The sequence below is a fragment of the Alosa sapidissima genome, chromosome 21 (genome assembly GCF_018492685.1).
Source record: "Alosa sapidissima isolate fAloSap1 chromosome 21, fAloSap1.pri, whole genome shotgun sequence".
In the NCBI taxonomy this organism is placed as follows: domain Eukaryota; kingdom Metazoa; phylum Chordata; class Actinopteri; order Clupeiformes; family Clupeidae; genus Alosa; species Alosa sapidissima.
Genome location: NC_055977.1, coordinates 20,121,511 through 20,137,931, shown reverse-complemented (window position 1 = coordinate 20,137,931; position 16,421 = coordinate 20,121,511). Strand labels below are relative to the sequence as shown.

Here is a 16,421-nt window from a genome sequence, read left to right as displayed (position 1 = left end):
CTAGTTTGTCTGTTGGAATGGATCCTTCAGTATTGTAATGATCATAGCAATATGTTGACAGCACCAGTCATTTATTTTACACACGAAATAATCTTATTCTCTCTCTCTTTCTGATTATCACTTCCTCTATCCAACCAATAGAGCCCCCTTCCCTCTCCATCTTTCCCTCCCCACTCCCTCTAATCGTGCCGGGCCAGGCAGTTTCCGTGCAGTGCGAGGCTTCAGGCTTCGTCCCCCTCTCCCTGGAGCTGGGCTGGGAGTTTGTTGGAGCTGACGGCCAGTCACGCTCTCTGGGCCAGGGCAGTATGTCTGGCCACAAGCAGGCCTCGGACGGCACATACAGCCAGAGCAGTCGTTTGGAATTGGACTCAGCCAGGCTGGGACTGGGCCGCGGTGAGGAGGTGACCTGTGTGGTCAAACACACAGGGGGCACCAGGAAGGCTAAAGTGACCCTCAATGTTATTGGTGGGTGATGTTACTACATCTGTACTTGTATAAAAAAAAAGCAGGAGTGAAAAGATAGAGATATACTGTATATCTGTGGAATAAATATGACATAACATCATTAGTAGACAGTTAGAAAGCCTTTCATTGTAAAGCCAAAAGATGCAATTTATTGGTTAGTTCCTATTAAAAAACATCACTCAGTTGCATTCATCCTAAAGTGTTAGAAAGAACATATCTTTAAGAGAGTTTTGAGACCAAGAAAATAAATTGTTATGCATCAAAGCAACACTCAGATCTCCTCTTTTTTCTGTGTCAGTGCTCCTTCTATTGAGGACTCCATGGCGATGGTTGCTGTAGCCTTGGGCCTTTATGGTCTGATAAAGGTGTTTAGTTGGACGTTCAGCTCTACAGGTATTTAAATTGCTGCATTAACAAAGGCAGCCTTGAGTCAGATGTTCTAGTTCCAAAATATAAAGAAGAATTCAGTTCTGCCTACATAATTCTGACGTTTAAAATTCAATTGTTTTAAAATAAAATTCTGTTTCTGCAGTTTCAAGCAATGGAGGTCTTCAGTCTATTTATGTTCTCTATATCAACTTTAGTTGTGCCTGAAGTTGTCATTTTAAAGCCCAGTGCAGTTTATTTGTTATTTTATAATATCAGCATGTACTGTATTTACATTGTTGCTTTGCGATGTTTAATCACTCTGCTCTGTCTCTCAATTTCAGAAGGAGAAGTGACCTTGAAACCAGCTGGCAATTACGCAAACAACATAAACCAAACGGTACCAATTGTTTGGGTTGTTGAAAAGACGAAAAACAAAGTTGTGAATGATTTCGATCTGTGAAGGTATGAAATAGTAAGTAAATATTGAATTTGTAAATGCATTTGAAACAAAACTTAAGATACAGAATGTTTGTGTATATTAAATGCAGTCTCTTCACAGCCTCCCTTGAAATTCCACTGTTTGAGGTGTCAAATTCATTGGTGTCCAAGACAGTACTGCTAGTGATGTGACACTGCTAAAGTAAACTTGTAAATAACTTTGACAGGAGAACTGTAAATATTATGATTGCTAAATAGTTTGTGTTCGCTTGAGTTGTAGCCTATCCACTTCTTTGATTGAAATAAAGTTTAGTTGTCAATCCAATTATTCCTGTTATTTTATAACCACACAGCAAATCCTAATGGGTGAAGTTTAATCTTAATCTTAACATTAAGATTAATCTTAATTTAATATTTTTTCAATTGAGTTCTTTCTCGAACTGATGTAGCCCACAAAGCAGGCCACAACCATGACAAACACGGGTAGGTTTTTTTATTTTTTATTTTGAATTTACACGCCAGGGGGAGATTCCACGACCGACAGTGCGTAGACAGGCACGGATCAAAACATACCACAGAAGAAAGAATGGAACGGGTGTCAGCCAATGACTAGGGTCCTTACTGAAATGCCACGAATTGTAAATGAGCTTGTAGATTGTGTTGTTTCGCGCTGAGAAGTGAAAATAGAACCCGGAAGGAGCGCGAGCTGCTAACCAGCTGTTACTTAAGTAAATTAGCGATCACTACCGTGGTAACGTTCCCTTTCTTACACATGTAAGTTATTTCCCATTAATTGTGTTTCACAACAAGTGATTAGTGAAGTAATAACATGTGTACGATACACAACGAATTACTATCCTGTAATATCCCGGGGTCTGGAGTAGATTGAAGTAATGTTAGCCATGCTAGCCAAGGAACTAGCTTGGTAGGGTGTCGTTACAAACAAGCCATCATCAAGTATCAAGTTATTTATAAGAAATTGGTATTGTTAAGAATGTGGGTGGTAGTGTCGGTGTGCTTCTAAGAAGAGTGCGAACAATATCATGCCAAGAGATATAAAGATGCTTAGCCATTTAACGTTAGAAAATAATGCTAATGTTAGCTTCTTTAAAGCAGTCAAGAGTTACATCAAATGGAATTTCCTGTAAAGGAAAAAGGAAATACGGAATGTGAACTTGCAGCCTTTGCCTTGTTATGCTGTTTTGTTAGTGTCATGCAAAGTATGATATTTGTGTATCGCACATTATTTGGTTACAGTGGTTGTAAATTAGGTTAGCATAAAAATTGACAGTAGCCACGTTTACATGGACACTTTTAATCCTGTTAGAAATGTAATAACGGCTCAATCGGAACAGTTTAATTGGAATGACAAAAAAAAAAAAAACTGCATGTAAACCCACTGCTGTTTAGTACACCCAGGATAACCTGTATCCTGCCATTATGCAAGAATCGGGATCCATCGTTTGACTTTTTTCGATACGTTCTCAGTGACTTTGGCAATGGAAAACATCATAATTCTAGATGACGATGAGGAAGAAGAAAAGTCCGAACCGTCATCCTCCACCAACTCGCGTTCATCTGCTGATAAACCCAGGAGAAATGTCCAGGCGCCCACCCCCACACACATCACCCAGTCACCCTTTGCCTCTGCGAAAAAGAACAGAAGTGTCCTTCAGAAAGAGAATGAGAAGTTATTCGCGGAGGTAAGTCAATGGTCCTGAAAGAAACTGCGAACTGGGTAGTGTACTAAGAGGAGGAAACAAGAGGTAACAGAACGATTGTTGGGTGTGTCTTAATGAAAGTTTGACAGAGTAATTGTGTCTAAAGCATACAGTCTGTGGTCCAAAGAGTGTCTAATTCATGTTGGAGAGATTATGGTCTGTGTAGGAACAGGATAATAATTTATAAGTGACGAGTGATAAGTGATGAAAAGTTTGTTCAGTTGAGTGGTATATTAACAAACAACTTATCCATATAATAATCTACCCATTATGATAGTGTTCTTCTCAGTCATAGTTTACAAATTATTGCCTGTTTTCTGTATCAGTTTGTGGAACACTGTAGGCCCCACACTATAGACTGCCCTGAGGTTTTGACCTTCCTGCAAACCAAACACGCCAAGGCCACGCCGGACTTCTTGTCTTCCGTTGAGTTCCGGAACACTCTGGGCCGCTGTCTGACCAGGGCCCAGGCCAGCGCAGCCAAGACCTTTGTCTTCATCAATGAACTGTGCACAGTTCTCAAGCAGCACTCGGCCAAGAGGAGGTCAACTACTCACACACTTCCTCCTGCAGAGGAGAAGGCGCAAAGGAAGACGGAGGGAGACGCAGACGGCGACGGCGGGAGTCTAGCTGAGGCGACACCGTCGACGTCTGGAGCACAAGGTGAAGGTGGAAATGAAGACGGAGAAAAGAAGCCTAAGCGGGCTTCCAGGAGACAGGTCTGTAGAAATGTCTCCATTTCTGTCTACCCCAGGAAATCCTTATCCCCTCTCTATTTCTTGTGAGACAACACTACTAGTTTTTTTTTATTCATGCCACCTTGTGAACCGAAAGTGTAAACTACTTTTCTACACTGATAATGTGGATGGCTTTGAAATGGAAAGGTTAAGCTTAATGAAGTGTGCTCATTGTCTAATCATTAGACTCCTCTTTCCTCATTCTCCACTGCCTGGTTCAGATTGCGTATCTGGAGAACCTGTTGAAGGTGTACAACGATGAGATCAAGCGTCTGCAAGAGAAGGAGCTCAGTGTGGATGACCTGGAGGAGGAGGACTCGAGCTACATTCAAGAGCACAAACTGAAGAGAAAAGTGGGTTCTGTTACTGCTCGAATATGCCCTTTTCTCTTGCTCCTTTGCTCTCTATATGTTTATTCAATCTGCCCCTGTCGTTTTCTTTGTCTTCATCTTTCGTCCATTTCCCTCCATCACTGTGAGCCTCCTTATTCCCCCTAGTCTGTCTTTACTCTGCAGACAGCATCTCTCTTTTTTTGTGTCTATTGGCAACTCTGCCTCTCTGTGGTGTTAAATGTGCTTTTGTTTGGTTTGATTCCAGATGATGAAAATATACGATAAGCTCTGTGAGCTGAAGAGCTGTAGCTCTTTGACAGGGAGAGTCATTGAGCAGAGGGTGTCATACAAAGGGACTCGTTATCCTGAAATTAACAAGAAGGTAGGTAAACACCAGAGATTACGGTGGTTATGAAGTTATGATTGTTGTGACGTTAACTGATCCAGAGACTACAAGATTTGTTCAGCCCCACTCTTACAAAATAGTCCTATTATTTAAAGACTGTGTATGATGTATAGACAAAAAATAACCTGGTAAACGTTTGTAGTGGTAAACAGGTAGGTTGTATAGCTCATGTTTGTAATTCTTCACTCTTCCCATTTCTTTATTCTTTCTTTCAATCCTACCTCCCCCACCACCACCACCCATATCTCTACCTTTGTCCCCCCAAGATTGAGCGTTACATTAACAGCCCAGAGGTGCGGTTGAACCCACCCGACTACCGCGACATCCTGCAGCTGGTGCAGCGTACCAACCAGCGCCACAACCTGTCGCTGACCCGCAGCCAGCTGTCTCAGATCGCCCAGGATGCCTTTCAGGAGTCGGGTAGCCGCCTGCAAGACAGACGCCACCTGGACATGGTCTTCAACTTCGGCTCCCACCTCACGGACACCTACAAACCCAGTACGAGCACTAGTCAATCACCTGTTCAATTGTACATACAATGAAGGCACAAATCAGTGCACTTATACCCCTCCTTCCTTTCTTCATCTCCCGTTAGATACAGACCCTGCCCTCACCGACCCCACCCTGGCGCGTAAGCTGCGGAGCAATCGGGAGGTGGCACTCTCCAGCCTGGAGGAAGTGATCACCAAATATGCCATGAAGCAGGGCGACACAGAGGAGGAGGAGAGGCAGAAGCGCCAGAAAGCTAATCAGAAGAAAGAAGTAAGGAAGAAGAGCTGTGGACTAGATTGGCTCTTGCTAACAACTATGATTGGTTGGAATTACAGACTTATAAGGAGGCACAATCTTTGGCCTCATACATATTGGGGATGTTCCTTCACATGTTTGTCATCCCCTGTGGTGATTTGAAGTGGAAGTCCTTGCTATGTGTTGTTATTAGGATGATAGTAGTAATTGATTTTCGAAAAAACTACAATGGCAAGCACATGAAGTTATCATTTTAATAGGGCATAACATAGTCCATTGATGTAGCTGTTGTAGTGTATTTTGTTTCTGCACACTGTTTTGTGCTAAATCTGTGCTTTGTGAATAACTGAATTGTTATTGTCCGCATGTCCTACAAGCAGGATTCAGGCAAAGTGGATGAGGAGGAAAAAGGGGAGGGGAGTGGCGGTGAAGAGGAGGAGGAGGAAGAGGAAGACGAAGAAGATGACGTGTCATCAGACCCAGACATTGAAGAAGAGATTCAGGCCAGTCATTCTCAAGAGGGTGAGTCACAAGTAGAAATTAGAAAGTTAATGGTCAGATGAAGCATTCAAACATCTGAATATATCATCATGATATTCGGATACAGAGAAATGAGTGACTGATAGATGCTCCCAGAAAAAAAAATAGTGTCAGGGTTTCAAAAGCTTATGGTTTTGTTCAGGTGATGAGGAAGACGAGGAGAATGATGAGCCTACGAATGCCAGTGAAGGTGAAAACCAAGGGAGTGAGGACTTGCCTTCAGTAAAATCCTCTGCTCTGGAAGAGGAGGAGGATGAGGAGGGAGGGGAGGAAGAAGGTACCAGCGAAAATGACCAGCAGTCAGTGAGCAGCAGCCACAGAGAACCGTCCACAGATGCCTCCCCGCCAGAACAACCTACGACAGAAAACGCCTCCCCTTCAGACAGTCCTAGCCAGTCGGAGCCTGTCAAAACAATTCTCCCCATGGACAATCAATGGCAAAGCCCCATTTCCCCCTCTCAGCCAATCACAACAAACTTGGACTCTCTGCCCCCATCGCCGGTGGTGGTGTCCACCAATGAGGACTTGTTGTTGACTCCCTGCGATACAAAGTCGATCAATGGCCGCTCCTCTCCCCCGAGTCCAGTAGGTTCCGACTCTGCTTGGAACTCAAGAAAGAGGAGGAGAAGTGTTGAAATTGTCCCACAGAAAACCAGCAGCAAGCGGCAGAAAGCCAACAGCATGAGGTGAGAGAGAACATTTTGCCATACTGCAGGAATCCACATAACCAGATGTCACTGTGTATGGCTTAGTTTAGATGTGCCAACTGCCATGACAAACTGAGGAGAGCTGAATCCTTTTATAGATCAAACAGTTGTAAATGGGTCATTCTGTGTCAAATCAGACAATACCCATGGAAATGGTTGCTGTACCGTCCTAAATTTTTCAATATCAAAGTTTGTCTACCTAATATTTAGGTCCCAAAACTAAGGCCTGTAAAATATTTTTGTGAAATTCCAATGTTTTGATACATTTTTTTCACCCTTGATTTTGTCATTTTTCACTCTCAGAAATGCCTTATCTTTAAGGCTATGTTTGGGCATTAATATCTTGAAAAGTGTTATTTTCAGCTTGCTGTCAACATTGTAGGGTGGAAGACAGACATGTTGTCAGTATTATTAGAACATTAAAAGTTTGTACTGTGTGTCCATTAGTTTTATATAAGGCGCTAGATATGAACAAAAAATGCAAAATTGGAGACATTGACGGTCTTCTAAACTTTTTTGCATCCACATGACCCTAATCATTATTTTGTCTGCAAATACAGTACTTTAATGTTGAGCCAATATTCGAGGTCTCTGCAACAAATGCACATGAAGATATTAAGAATAAAACAAGGTGTGATTGCATATTTTGTTAATGTACATAGGACTAAAATGATATGTGGGGTAACTAGTAGGAACGCAAAAATCAACAAGGAAATAGTTCAGTGTATAGTCATTTATTTTGTGTATAAAGTGATGATCATAAGGAGCGTGAACTCATCACAAGTTTGCCACCGCTGGCTTGTTTCTCTTGTGTGCATGTATTTTCACGAGCCTGGAACCCTGTTATAATGGCCCTGCAACTTTTTCATATCCTAGTTGGGATCCTTTTCAGTGTGTGGGAGAGAGAATGTGTGCGTAGATTTATTGAACCTAGGCTGTTATGTTTTATGTGGGATCTTATGAGTGTCATAAGTAAAACCCATGGGTGCTAGCATCTATAGTATGGCGTCGGAGGAAGGTTTACCTAACGTACATACTGCACAGCTGACTACGGTTACACTCACGGCTCATCCCTGCACCTGCCTGGGCTCGTCGAAACAGCAACTTGCAGCACCTCGAATTGGGAGGTGGGGTGCTGGCAAGGGAGCTATAACCCATGGGTGCTAGCATCTCTTACTAGCACGTCTCTGAAGGCATGGGGAAGGGCGGTTTACCTAGCGTACATACTGCACAGCTGTTGTACCAGCTGATCTTTTAGACTTGATAGACTAGACTTTTTTTCTCACCCCAGTGGCAGTGAGAGCGACATCCCTCTGGATATGGGCGTGGCCAGCAGTCCATTGCAGGCAGACTCCACCCGAGCAGACTCGCCCACCCAGGAAATTGTCAGCAGTTCCCAGATGACACCGCCTACAAAATCAAATAAGGTCGGTGTGCTGGAAAAGCATCCAAATAGCTATTTTTCCAAGCCTCTCCTTTTTTGTACAAGCCTTTACTGAGATTAAGTATAAATATGTGCACTCTACATACTTGTTGAATCTTTGCTATTTACTATGATTGTTACAGGTGATTCTATCAAACCAATTACTTTGTTACTATGGTCAATGTCCAGTAACTATCCATATGGTAATCTGCTAATGAAGATAAATTGAATCAATTTCATTTCTCAATCATCAGGTTGATGCAACAACTCAGTGTGACCCGGAAGAGGTCATTGTACTGTCAGATTCAGATTGATGATCACCCTGCTTGGTGTCACGTGATGCAGGCAAAGAGGTGTTCCTTGCTAAAGGGATCCCTCATCCTTCTCTCACAGCACTCTACACCTCGCCCATTGGAAAAGATTTGCCAGAGGAACTGCCACTCCTCACATGTAGATCTGACGCACCTGTGCAGGCCTTACCTGGGGGCGCCCACCACCTTTTCGGGGAAAGAAACGTTTACAACTCACCTGCTGCTGGACTTGACTTGACTTGGCTGGGCTGGGCTGGGCTGGCCTTGGCTCAGAGCAGGATTGTGCTGATGTAATTCAGGTTGTACTCTAATGTTTTAGCTGTATTTGTTTTTTTTGTTGGGTTTTTTTTTAGTTTTTTTCATTAAATTAATGAACTTGTATGAGTGCACATCCTCTGGAGGCCTCTTCCTCCAGTCATGGTGCTTCTCCTTCATGCTTCAATAAATGACAACATCTTTTGTTGCACAACTGAGGGAGTGTATGTCTGGAGGTCCATGTGTAGTGTCCAGCAATCATCTTACATGAGGACAAAATGTCCACAGTATTGAATTTTCACTGTTAGTTTTGTTTTCCTATTGTACAAGCATAACTGAATATGTGGTCACATAGCTCAGGGGTGTCATGCATACATTTTTGCCTGACAAACTATGTGGAATGCAATGTATGTGACACTGTACATTGTTAAGTATTTGTCATGGGAGATAGTGACTGCTTGTAGTTTTTCTTGGGGTCTTTTAACATTTGTTTTGTACACTGTGGGGCTGTACCCTCAGAGGGTGTACAGATTTAGGATGTACAAACAAGAGTGAGAACCCTAAACAAACAACCATATGAAGTATGGCAATGCTCTTACCATTTATCCTTGTTTGAAAGCATAGACTTTTAACGGACATGTACCTAACATGAGCCGTTCCAAGGAATGGAACGATACATCATTAAACTGCATTTGGTGTGCCCGGAGCTCGTTATCAAAGGGGAGCCTGACATGAAATGTTTGGGAACCACTGGCTTAGTAGGAGAAAGGAGGTGTTTAAACAGTATGGGTATATTATCAAACCATCTCCACCTTTTTTACATCCCTCGTTATTTCATCCCAGAAGTGTTTTCCAGGATGGGTGAATTAATCTTGACTTGCCTTGTCTGTATTTATTGAAGTCCATTCCATTATATCCTGCAAGTTATCCTGGGGTATGTAGTCTTTTTTAAAAAAAGTGGCAAGGCCATGTTTGGTTCCACAATTAAAGGTGGTATTGGACGTACAGTCTTTAAGAGATTGATAAAGGAAATAAACACAGAACATACTAAAACACTTATTCATTGTGACCTTGTGAAAATGTTCACATATGCCTTCATGCTTGATAAAAACAGGGTTTTTACAATGTCTAAACATTTTACTGTCTCCCATCCAATCACACTGTTTGAAAATCTAGCCCAGTTATGTCTTTTCCTTTTAAAAGGCAGCACAGCTTGTAGCTTTTTTAACCCAGACATTCTAATTGCCATCAATGTGAAGATTGTTTGATCAAATTGTTTTTATAGCTTAGAAAAGGGTAGTGGTTGACGTGATGTGATGAGTAATGACATGATGAGTACTCACAATGAGTGCAGCTGAGGCAAGAGCTGAAGACGAGACTGTTTGCACAATTTGATTTGCATATGCCACTCTAATGGTAAACTTTGTTTACTACTGATGAACTTTTTCATTTTGCTTTTTTTTGTTGTAAGTCCATCTCTAGTTGAGTAGTTTGTGTTTTCTTTTAGATTTTAGATACGTTTTTTAAAAATCTGATTTCCAATAAAACAATCTTTTTACAGCTCTGGGTTTGTATCTTGTATCTGGTCTGATTGTTCACCATGACTATGCCTTTGATTTTGGGTTAGAAGAATATTAAGTAAAGGAATTTGGTGATGGATAAGGGTAATGAAATTGTATCTCCGATTTCAATACATTGTCATATGTTGATGGACAGTAACAAAGTAACAATTGAGATGTGTGAGCCTGTATGTTCTTTAATTAACCTTTATTGATTTTCCCCCCACCTAGTTTTTCCACTTATTTTGGCTAGGGGTTTGGATGTTGCCAAGCTCAGAATGATGTCAGTGTGTTAATTGCTCCATCTTGCTACTTTCTGCAAAAAATCTATCATGGGACTTGCAACCCAAAATCATTTTTTTCCTTCGCAACCAAGGATTGTCACATTGTATTGTAAGGATTGTATAAGAATCTTTTCATTGTGGGATCTTGTGCCTTCACTGTCTTAAAGGTGCACACTACTTTCATTATTATAGCAGAGAGGATCAATTGGATATTATGTTTTGAGACATTAAATCTATTAATATAGACACCTTGGTGTGAACAGAGGGGACTGCCTAGTTGTTGACCAGTATATATATATATATATATATATTATTTATATATATATATATATATATATATAAGAATTTAGTTCATAGTCTTACATCGCCATTGTTTTGTTTACACCCTTGAAATTAAATTACTGTTACTACTTGAACATCCAACACACAAACGTAAGGACATTTTAAATCAGAGTATTTATTTTTCATATCACAAGATATTGATAACAGGTTGATGACAGTTCTAGGATTTAATCTTTAACAGTAGGTTGCCACAGCGGAGTTTAGACGCACACAGGTGCGTGCCAATCCTAGCTGTGGGCATTAGTGTAATCTAATAATCTTAAAAAAAAAGAAAAATATTATATTATGCCAAACATGGTCCCCAAAGAACACAATACTTTCCGGAATTCTTTAAATAAACCATGGATTGATTATCATTATTATTATTATTTATCAGCATTGTTGATCCACAAAAAAAGGCGGGAGATTCTCCGCTCACTCCCAAACTATCCATCAGGATTAATATGCTGAGGTCTGAGGTATTTGATAGGCATGGCTGGACATTATTATTAAATATACCCAAAATATTTATAGTAAGGCAGTCAATTTCAACATGGTAAGTTGATATTTTGTATTGTATTTCTATATATTTCTGTAGTGTTGAAACATAAATATACCACTCCTTATCAACCTCTATTACAGTGATCAATACATACTCCAAATTAACTCTATTTGGGAAAAAAACGTTTAAGTTCTCTTCAGCTCGGCTCAATTCCAGTAAAAGGGAACAGAAGTAATCCATGTTCCATCATACTCATATGGCCCCGACCAGCTTCAAATGGCCTTCAACAGCACTCAAGTCTTTTGGCAATTAACTTATTATTACAGTCCACCTTCATAGAAGGAAAACCTTGAACAGCACAACATTTTCTTTGTGAAGATCATAATGAAAAGCAAACATAGTAGTTTGTGCCCATACATTTGAAGATGGCACCCCAAGTTGTCTGGTATAATTCTCTCAAGAGAGATTGAATTCAGCAGAGGACTTTGTAAGATCATTCAGATTTCTCCTATGACAATAATGGTCAGGTTACCCTAGTAGTGCCTCCTACAACTGTGACGCTGTTAATATTCTGATACTAAAAGCTGAAAACACATTAAACATCTCTTCTGTGATGTTGACAAAAACACTGAAAGTGATGTAACAAAAACATTTGACAATTGACAGTCATCAGATTTTCTTATGAAATATTCACTGACAATAGTAAGAGTTCACAATTAGCAGCCTAGTCTACGTTATACAGCAGCAAAAGGTTCCATAGATTTTGAATGCATTCCCATGCCACTATATGGTTAGATATGCAGGGAAAGTATGGAAAGAAACTATTTTTGGCATTTTAAATGTGATGCACATGAACTTTTCCACACAAATCCATGTACTGTAAAGGTCAGTGAGCTATACACATGGGCTAAATCCCAATCTCTCCCCTTACGCACTGACACACTTTGATGCGCTTTGCAGCGAACTTCGTGAGAGCTTAGGTCCCACTGCGAAATTGTGAAGTTCTTGAGGGCTCGCTCATACCCTTTCTCTGAACCCTTTTCCCAAGTCTGCATATGTGGACACTACTCAAGGGAATTACCTATAATTCATAGCGTCGTGAGGTGAAACACAGGGTTACCCAAAGGGAGGCTGGAAGGTTGAAAAAAACACCCGTAAACAACTGCCATAAAATGGAAACGTGTTTGCAACACATTTTTTGTGTTGTCAATTTAATGATAAGTCGCAGATGCTGTCCCATTTCTGTTATCAGCGTTTTGAAACCCTTGCAAACTTGATCACTTACAACTGATATCAGTTAAGCGTGTAAGGGTTCTGGGCTTAGGTCTTAGGGGAGAGATTGGGATTTAGCCACAGTCCCGTTTAGATTTGTAGCTTACAATGGGATGATGTGGGAATGTCCACTGAGTTTTCTTTCATGCTGTGCTTCCGAAGAGATGTTGCTCTCACCAACACTCACCTCACACACTTCGTCCTCACACCCACCTCTGTTCACCCCCAACCCAAAGATGCTGGACCCCAAACTCTGGGAGCCAACTCCCAACAGGGAGCTAGGACCGGCCATGCTCAGGCAAGACATGCCGCTGCCAGCACTGCTGACGCTTCTCCCACCACCCATGCTGACTCTGGCCTCTGAGCTTCCCTGCATGGCCTCGCTGTGGGACGGCTGGAGGGGGTGTGTCGGGGAGAGAACCTGTGCATCCTCGGAAGCGCCGTCCTCGCCGGAGCCGCCTCCGCGCCTCTCGCAGTGGGAGCGGTGGCGCATGAAGCTGTCTCGCCACATGAACTTCTTGCCGCAGCTGTGGCACTCGTACGGCTTCAGGCCCGTGTGCGTCTTCATGTGCTCCGTCAGGTGGTGCTTCATCTTGAACTTCTTGGCACAGACCGGGCAGTGGAACGGCCGCAGGTCCAGGTGCATGTTGATGTGTCGGTCGCGCATGCTCTTGTGCGTAAACGTCTTTCCGCAGTGACACATGAACACCTTCCCTGAACCACCCGAGGCGACACCGTCAAGCCCATCCATTCCCCCACTCACACCCCCCTGCCCTGACAAATGAACTGCTCCGTGCTCCAGGGTGGGTCCTTTTAAACTTGGCCCAGATAAACCACTCCCCACACCTAGAGGGGAAGAGGAGTCCAGAGCGGCTTGACTATAAAACAGAATCTGGTTCCCCTGCATGTCCAGAGGGAAGAGTTGTGCCCTGGCTGCGGCTGACTGAAGCGGTCCCAACAGGGCTGAAATAGCTCGGCTGCTACTTTGGCCAGTGTCATGGGGATTCTGTTGAGAGGTGTGGTCCAACAAACCACTGTCATACTTGAGGTAGTCTTCAGAGGACTGACAGTAATCAACCTGCAGGCAACACATATTGAGTTAGAGTGATGTCAGCTAGAGTTTCACATTACGAGACTGTGCCATATATTCAGCTCTGATGAATGCTATTATTCAAAACCAAGAGGAAACTATTTTTTGGTAGAAACCTAACAGCCATTATTGCGGTAGCAAAAACGGTGACACTGCTATAAGAGACCGTGGCAAAAGATGGCAGCACTTTTACATGCCAGTTTCCGGGTTATGGAGACAGTTTTGGAACTGAAAACTACCAATCACTCAGTAGCCAATCAGTTACTAGATTACGCCCTCCAGCTTCCAGAAATACATCCCACCCTGCTGCAATTCAGCCATTCGGCACAGGTTTTTTCAAAATATTCATCATGTGGCGGCGACATCAAAGAGTGTCACAACTCTCTCTTTCTATGGCTCTGATGTTACCTAGAGTTCCTTACTTCTTTTTGTCACACCAATTAGAAAATGGATTTGTAAAGAATACACACATTACTTTGGAAAACAGCTGTGGAGGAAATAGAAAGGGACTAAAAACTGACCTGTGTCTCCATTTCAGCCTCAGCTCGGCTGTTCAGCTCATCAGAGAGGGTCCTGACGTTAGAAATGTTGAAAGTTCTCTCCCTCTCCAGTTCCCTCTCCCTTTCTCTGTCTCTGTCCAGCTCCAGCTCCTTTTCTTCCTCCTCGTCGTCATCGCCGCCTTCCTCCCCAGACACAACAATCAGCTCGTCCTCTTGACTCCGCTCTGTCTTCACGACCACCCACTGCTTCCTGGGCATGATGCTGGGCTGGCTGTATGTGGGCCTTTTCTGTGGAGGGGGCGAGTCTCCATCCTGGTACGAGGAGACACCAAAACTGTCACTAACGCCCACACCTTGGTCACACCCAGAAAGCACCTTTTTCCTCCGGTTGCTTCCCCTTTCCCGTTTCCTGGAATAGAGAAGGTCTTCCTCCTCCGCCCCGTCGTCTTCCTCGTCTTCGTCTTCCTCAATTAGGAAGGCCTCTTCTCGGCCAGAGGGAGCACAGTAACTTGGGGTGGAGTTCAGGCCTGGTCCCTCGCCCGCACTGCCGGCAGCGGCGGAGCCCCCGCAGTTGGCTTCCCTGGGGCTGAAGTAGTTGGTGCTGCTGGGGGACTGACTCTCGCTGAGGGAGGGGCGGCCGTGGGGCTGGGGGTCGCCGGATCTGGAATGGAGGACGCTGCCCGAGGGGTTCTCGCCGCTCACACCACTCTCAGGGTTCTCATGAGAGGCACGCGCCGCCAGGGTGGCACCGGTGCCTCCCTTGGCCTCCCGGAGGAGCTCGGTGCACTTGTCAACAATGTGCCACATCTGCAGCACGCTCCCCACTGTGAGGTAGTTGACGATGTCATCGCGGAGCATGCGGAGCTGGCCGGTGTATGCGCACCTAAGGACACTCTCAAACGCCAGTGGATCCATGACTGCTGGGATGGACACTGTAGACATGTTCTTCAGGAGTACCTGGACATCAAATGGGCAGAGCCAAAGGCATCAGTTATTAAATGTCTTTTTTTTTTATTAAAGATCAGATGTGAACAGCGATGCCACATTTCTGCTGACCTACACATACACACCTGGTCATGGAAGTACGGGGAAGAGGCTGCCAGCACACAACGGTGTGCCTTGAACACCTGGCCCTGTACATGGATAGACAGGTCACAAAAGCGCCCCTCTTCTCGCTGCCGGTTGAGTCTGTCCAGCACAGACGCTTGCGCAAGTGGAAAACACATCTGCACAACAGTGTCGGTGGAACCAGAGCTGGCGCTACTATGACCTTGCTCCATGTCAGCTCAGCGAAGTGACAGCAGCTGAAATGAAGGACCATGCATGTAACAAAGAGTTACAAAGTCACATAACCAGTTGTCGTAAAAGGCTACAATTTGTAAGAACTTTAGATGATTTGCAATTGCATTGATAAATCAAGAATAACCAAATCTGTCATTTGCAAATCAGATGATTGGATGCGTATCTATTTGCCATGTACTGTATTCCAAGCATTCCCTATGTAAATGTATGTCTAAATGTTCTGCTTTGACAATGCAAAAATATTTGTCATGCTAATAAAGCTCACTTGAATTGAATTGATTGAGACTGACATTTTAAGAGAATGGAGGGCTATGAGAAACTGAAAGATGCAGAATGCAAGGCTCTCACGCTTATTATGAAATGTTGGGGCCTTGAAATTCATTCTTATTTGACTAGCTAGCTTGGTAAATTAGATGACAAAACTTTAGCAATGCCCCTGTCCTCACTGAACAAACAAGTTATTTCGTGCAGAGTGCACGTGATGGATGTCAGCAGCCACTAGTTCTTGACTAGTTCACAACCAAAGGCGTCTGAAATCAGTGCAGACTTGAAGTCAGAATAGATTAGCTATAATAGACGTAAACGACATTTCAAAACAAACCTCTTTTATAAACCCAGACTCTTTCCAGCGGTAGTTCCATGACGAGAAATATCCCTTTTTTGAGAAATCTATAGTGTCAGAAAGCACAGCTTCGTTGGCTAGCCTATTGCTACATGCTATCTAGCTGGTTATGACTGGTTAGCGCCCACGTCATCTTTAGGCGATTGCTGGTCAGACTCACCACTTCAGTCCTCTCAGTAAACCACAAGGAGCCGAATTATAGCCGTTTCTCCAGTGTAAACGTTGTCGCCTCCATGGCTGATGGAGCTAGGTGTTTATTACCTTTCCGCATGCACATGAGCAAGGAAACAGAGAGCCGACACCCGCTACCTTTAAGAGCCAGACAGACAGCAGACTAGACTTGGCCGATACGTAAGCTTGTCTCAGCAGTAGCATAGCAACCAATTTCCAATGAGACTCCATCAGACATTGTCTGTACGCAGTCACAAGCAACATTTTCTACATGCACTGAATTTAAGTTTGAGGCGAAACCGGGCGAAACAGTAAAAAACATGAGATGGGTGGAAGCGCACAAACAC

General features: G+C 43.2%; 3 protein-coding genes across 7 annotated transcripts in view; 2 read left to right on the top strand and 1 right to left on the bottom strand.

Annotated features, from left to right (window-relative positions):
- Window positions 1-1,304, top strand: part of tapbp.1 (TAP binding protein (tapasin), tandem duplicate 1) — a 33,490-nt gene extending 32,186 nt beyond the window's left edge. The window contains exons 5-8 of one of the 3 annotated variants that reach the window (XM_042076404.1): window positions 142-465; window positions 757-858; window positions 998-1,014; window positions 1,164-1,304. In XM_042076404.1, the coding sequence (XP_041932338.1) occupies window positions 142-465; window positions 757-858; window positions 998-1,014; window positions 1,164-1,187 (467 nt within the window). In that variant the 3' untranslated portion in view covers window positions 1,188-1,304. The remainder of the gene's footprint in view (window positions 1-141; window positions 466-756; window positions 859-997; window positions 1,015-1,163) is intronic. The other 2 variants (XM_042076407.1, XM_042076406.1) reach the window with 2 other exon arrangements.
- A 472-nt stretch (window positions 1,305-1,776) lies between these two features.
- Window positions 1,777-10,011, top strand: daxx (death-domain associated protein). Of its 2 annotated transcripts, none has more exons than XM_042076403.1 (11): window positions 1,777-2,046; window positions 2,761-2,975; window positions 3,320-3,712; window positions 3,952-4,083; window positions 4,328-4,444; window positions 4,735-4,966; window positions 5,064-5,230; window positions 5,596-5,737; window positions 5,898-6,441; window positions 7,754-7,889; window positions 8,140-10,011. In XM_042076403.1, the coding sequence occupies exons 2-11, from the start codon at window positions 2,772-2,774 to the stop codon at window positions 8,197-8,199; spliced, it is 2,127 nt and encodes a 708-aa protein (XP_041932337.1). In that variant the 5' UTR covers window positions 1,777-2,046; window positions 2,761-2,771; the 3' UTR covers window positions 8,200-10,011. The 2 variants fall into 2 exon arrangements, with proteins under 2 accessions (XP_041932337.1, XP_041932336.1); XM_042076402.1 differs by having other exon boundaries at window positions 1,779-2,046; window positions 5,593-5,737.
- Window positions 10,012-10,731: 720 nt separating this feature from the next.
- On the bottom strand, window positions 10,732-16,271 carry zbtb22b (zinc finger and BTB domain containing 22b). Of its 2 annotated transcripts, none has more exons than XM_042075714.1 (4): window positions 16,064-16,271; window positions 15,050-15,283; window positions 14,001-14,936; window positions 10,732-13,467 (listed from the first exon to the last, which is right to left on the bottom strand). In XM_042075714.1, the coding sequence occupies exons 2-4, from the start codon at window positions 15,257-15,259 to the stop codon at window positions 12,493-12,495; spliced, it is 2,121 nt and encodes a 706-aa protein (XP_041931648.1). In that variant the 5' UTR covers window positions 15,260-15,283; window positions 16,064-16,271; the 3' UTR covers window positions 10,732-12,492. The 2 variants fall into 2 exon arrangements, with proteins under 2 accessions (XP_041931648.1, XP_041931649.1); XM_042075715.1 differs by lacking the exon at window positions 16,064-16,271 and adding an exon at window positions 15,883-16,040.
- Between the last annotated feature and the right edge of the window lie 150 nt (window positions 16,272-16,421).

Excerpts from the sequence above, each read along its gene's own strand:
- daxx (XM_042076402.1), top strand. The coding sequence starts at position 2,772 with ATGGAAAACATCATAATTCTAGATGACGATGAGGAAGAAGAAAAGTCC. Across the intron at positions 2,976-3,319 it reads ATGAGAAGTTATTCGCGGAG|TTTGTGGAACACTGTAGGCC; the intron begins GTAAGTCAATGG and ends TTTCTGTATCAG. Across the intron at positions 3,713-3,951 it reads AGCGGGCTTCCAGGAGACAG|ATTGCGTATCTGGAGAACCT; the intron begins GTCTGTAGAAAT and ends TGCCTGGTTCAG.
- zbtb22b (XM_042075714.1), bottom strand. The coding sequence starts at position 15,259 with ATGGAGCAAGGTCATAGTAGCGCCAGCTCTGGTTCCACCGACACTGTT. Across the intron at positions 14,937-15,049 it reads CCCCGTACTTCCATGACCAG|GTACTCCTGAAGAACATGTC; the intron begins GTGTGTATGTGT and ends TTTGATGTCCAG. Across the intron at positions 13,468-14,000 it reads AGGCTGAAATGGAGACACAG|GTTGATTACTGTCAGTCCTC; the intron begins GTCAGTTTTTAG and ends TGTTGCCTGCAG.